The sequence below is a fragment of the Triticum urartu genome, chromosome 6A, assembly GCF_056163025.1.
Source record: "Triticum urartu cultivar PI428250 chromosome 6A, HENAU_Tu73, whole genome shotgun sequence".
NCBI lineage: Eukaryota > Viridiplantae > Streptophyta > Magnoliopsida > Poales > Poaceae > Triticum > Triticum urartu.
The window spans coordinates 47224631-47227695 of NC_141878.1; the positions used below are offsets into that span (position 1 = coordinate 47224631).

General features: G+C 47.4%; 1 protein-coding gene across 1 annotated transcript; it reads right to left on the minus strand.

Moving 5' to 3' along the window:
- Positions 1–278: 278 nt before the first annotated feature.
- LOC147963795 (uncharacterized) lies at positions 279–2336 on the minus strand. The gene has a single exon (XM_087529712.1). The coding sequence runs from the start codon at positions 2334–2336 to the stop codon at positions 279–281; it is 2058 nt and encodes a 685-aa protein (XP_087385838.1).
- Between the last annotated feature and the right edge of the window lie 729 nt (positions 2337–3065).

Genomic DNA, 3065 nt, shown 5'->3' on the forward strand with positions numbered 1-3065 from the left:
CCTATATCCAATACAAGATGTTGCTACTTACACAAAGGAACAAAGTGGCACGTGACATTTATTTAGATCGTTACAAATTCATATCCAATACAAGATGTTGCCCACACATGTGTGGATCATTGTGCTAGTAGTAGTACAATGTATTGTGAAAAAGAAAACTCTTGAACAAATAGGTAGTACATGACTACATGCACATAGATGTGAAAATAAAACACTGGTCTGATCAGCATGTGCCATCTGCGTGCGATGCAAAGCTCCAGATCTTCATCTGTCATACCCTATGGACGATCGGATGCTGTGAGTCCAACACGCTTGGAGTCAAAGATATCCGATTTCATGTATTCCATGAGAATAGCAACAACGGTTGTGATCTCTCCGCCGTTGCTGAGTTGTCTGGCATGGGAATCTGGTGTGCACCTGTAGCTCACGTAGCACAGCATCTCCATCCACACTTGAGAGATGAGGTCCAACATGTCAGCACTTGTAGCAGGTGTATCTAACGTCATGTCTATCAGCTTTTCGCCAAGCTGAGATGCTCTGTCAAATGTTAAGTTCTCTTGCAATGCCTCGTTAGTCTCCTCAGCCGAACAGTTAGACCGAGATGGATCATGTTCCAGTGTCTGAGCAATCTCAGGAGTATCGAGTGCTTTCCCACGCTCCCGTATTAACCTGACCAGATCTTCTGCTGAGCTATACTTGAGACAGTTGATCACCTTATTGCACAATTCGATATACCTCTGGCGACTAGCATTGTTGGGCAGCATGTGTGGGCGTGCGGCGAGCAGGAAAAACATGTAGTTGGAGAGCACCTGAATCGTGTCAGCAAGAGCTGGCCGGGGCGGGTATCTCTCATCGTGCCAACTGAGGTAGACATGAGTGGCGATGTGCCACACGAGGATGCTCTCGTCCAGTTCGATGCTCACGCCCCAGCTGACTAGTTCCTCTTGCGGTATTCCCATCCTCTTCAGTGCCGCCTGGCCCCGTGAGTTTTGGATGTGATCTGGGCTCTCTTTGATGATGCTCACGCTTCGCCGCAGTTGTCTGTCAAGCAGATGGCTGAAATCTTCTGGGACTGGAATGGACCGAGTGTAAACCAGCATGTTCCACAAGTCCTCACGTCCCATCCACCTTGCGATTTTGCTGCTCCGATTGTCCCTGCTATCGGTGCACAGGTGGATAAAGTTGTGCTGCCCCATGGAGCCCGACCAATACCGCAATGGCAGTCCTGCATTTGACATTGCATAACTAAGGAGAGCCCGGGGCAAGCTAACCAGATACAGAAGATAGCTGCAAAATGTCTTCTTAACTAATCCAACGCAACTATTCCCACCATACCTTTGAAAAGGCTGAATTGTTAACACAGCTGCTTGTGCCCAGCTGGAGAACATGGCTCGCAGCAATGATGTGATCTCCAGGATGATGGCGCCAGCCAGCAAAACATAGGTGCCAGCGACATCTACTGCGTTGTACTTGTCACCATCTTCGTCGCTGAATCGACGCAACAACATGAATGCGGTGATAGTGGCCAATGGCGACATGACATGGATGCAAATCCCATACCAGGTGTGGATCACCGGGGCCTTACTGTAGAAGATGTCGTACATGATCGAAAGCTGCACCTCGGCCATCTGGTATAATGAGCTCCACTCATATTCCAGCACTGTCATTCCAAGTGCGACAAGAGGCAACGGTCCCTTCAACAAATGCATAGGGAAACACAATAGCTGGTGAGCCGGCATCACTCCGTAGTTGTGGCCTGAAATTATCACAGAGACACCGCGATTTCTGATATGCACAGTGCCAAAACTCTGATAATTCTTGCCCGATAGGTTACTACTGCTAGCACGCTTGAGCGCCCATACTCTCTCCCCGTACTTGACAACACCAACCACAAACATCAGGATGGCAGCCTGACGGAGCAAAGTCTGATGGAGCACAAGAGAGGACTCATAGAGGACATAGCCAGCTGCCAGCACCTGCACCGCAAAAATCTGGAGGTGTCGCATCCACAGCCGGTTGTCTTCGATGGAGTATGCGGTGATGTTGTCCTGGCCACCAAGGTGAAGCAGCAGGAACGGCGCCCAAAACGCCATCAGCTGGTGCTCAGGCAAACTCTGACTGCCGATCACAGACATGTGGCCCAAAACGTATATGGCCGTCGTGTCGGCGAGCTGGTACGCCAACCAAACGATGGCTCTGAGCATGCCGGAGTCTATGAGCGGACGGATCTCTGCCGTGATGAGGAGAATCACCTGCAGCGTGAAGCTTAGCAGCACCAGTGCCTGGATCCCCCATTCTTTCCAAAACACCACTAACTCCTCTGCTCCTCTGGCCATTAATTACCAAGACGATTAACTGGAACTGGGTTACAAAACAACAACAACAACAGCAACAACCAAAATGATTAACTACTCGAAATCAAGTGGGTTAAACAACAACAACAACAACAACAACAACAAGCTAGTAAGTGTACTTATGCGCGTGAGATTAATGTAAAACTAGAAGGGTCAGAACTTACATCTCGTATGTAATCCGTCGGCCTGACATGGGACAGATCGATGTCAGGCAATCGATTGGTTCACCGGCTGCTGCTAGCAGGAGAGAAGAGAGTTGCATCGGGGAGAATAATTAGTCCTCAACTACGGGATGACTATGCGACGCGATGTATTCATATGTACACCCGCTAGTCAAGTAAATAATCCAACATCAACAAAGATAATGAGAAGACCCGGTCCAATCTTTGCTAATAACCAAGTCCAGGGAGCTCGATAACCTCAAGGTATACTCAACCACTTTATTTTTTGTTTCTGGGGCTGTCAAAAGTTGTCACAGGCGTGATAACCATCGACTTGCTGGTTCCAAAGATGACGTGATAACCACCAAGCCACCTCTTTGGACGTGCAGATTTAACTTCTTTTTATTTGATTACTTACTTACTCTTTTTCAAACGGCTTTGCTTTTTCTCTCTTTTTTTAAGTTTTTCCTTTTTCTCATAAATTTTTGATAAATTTTGATCGACTTTTTTTCAGAATCGATGAACTTTTTTTCAAAATAAATGAACCTTT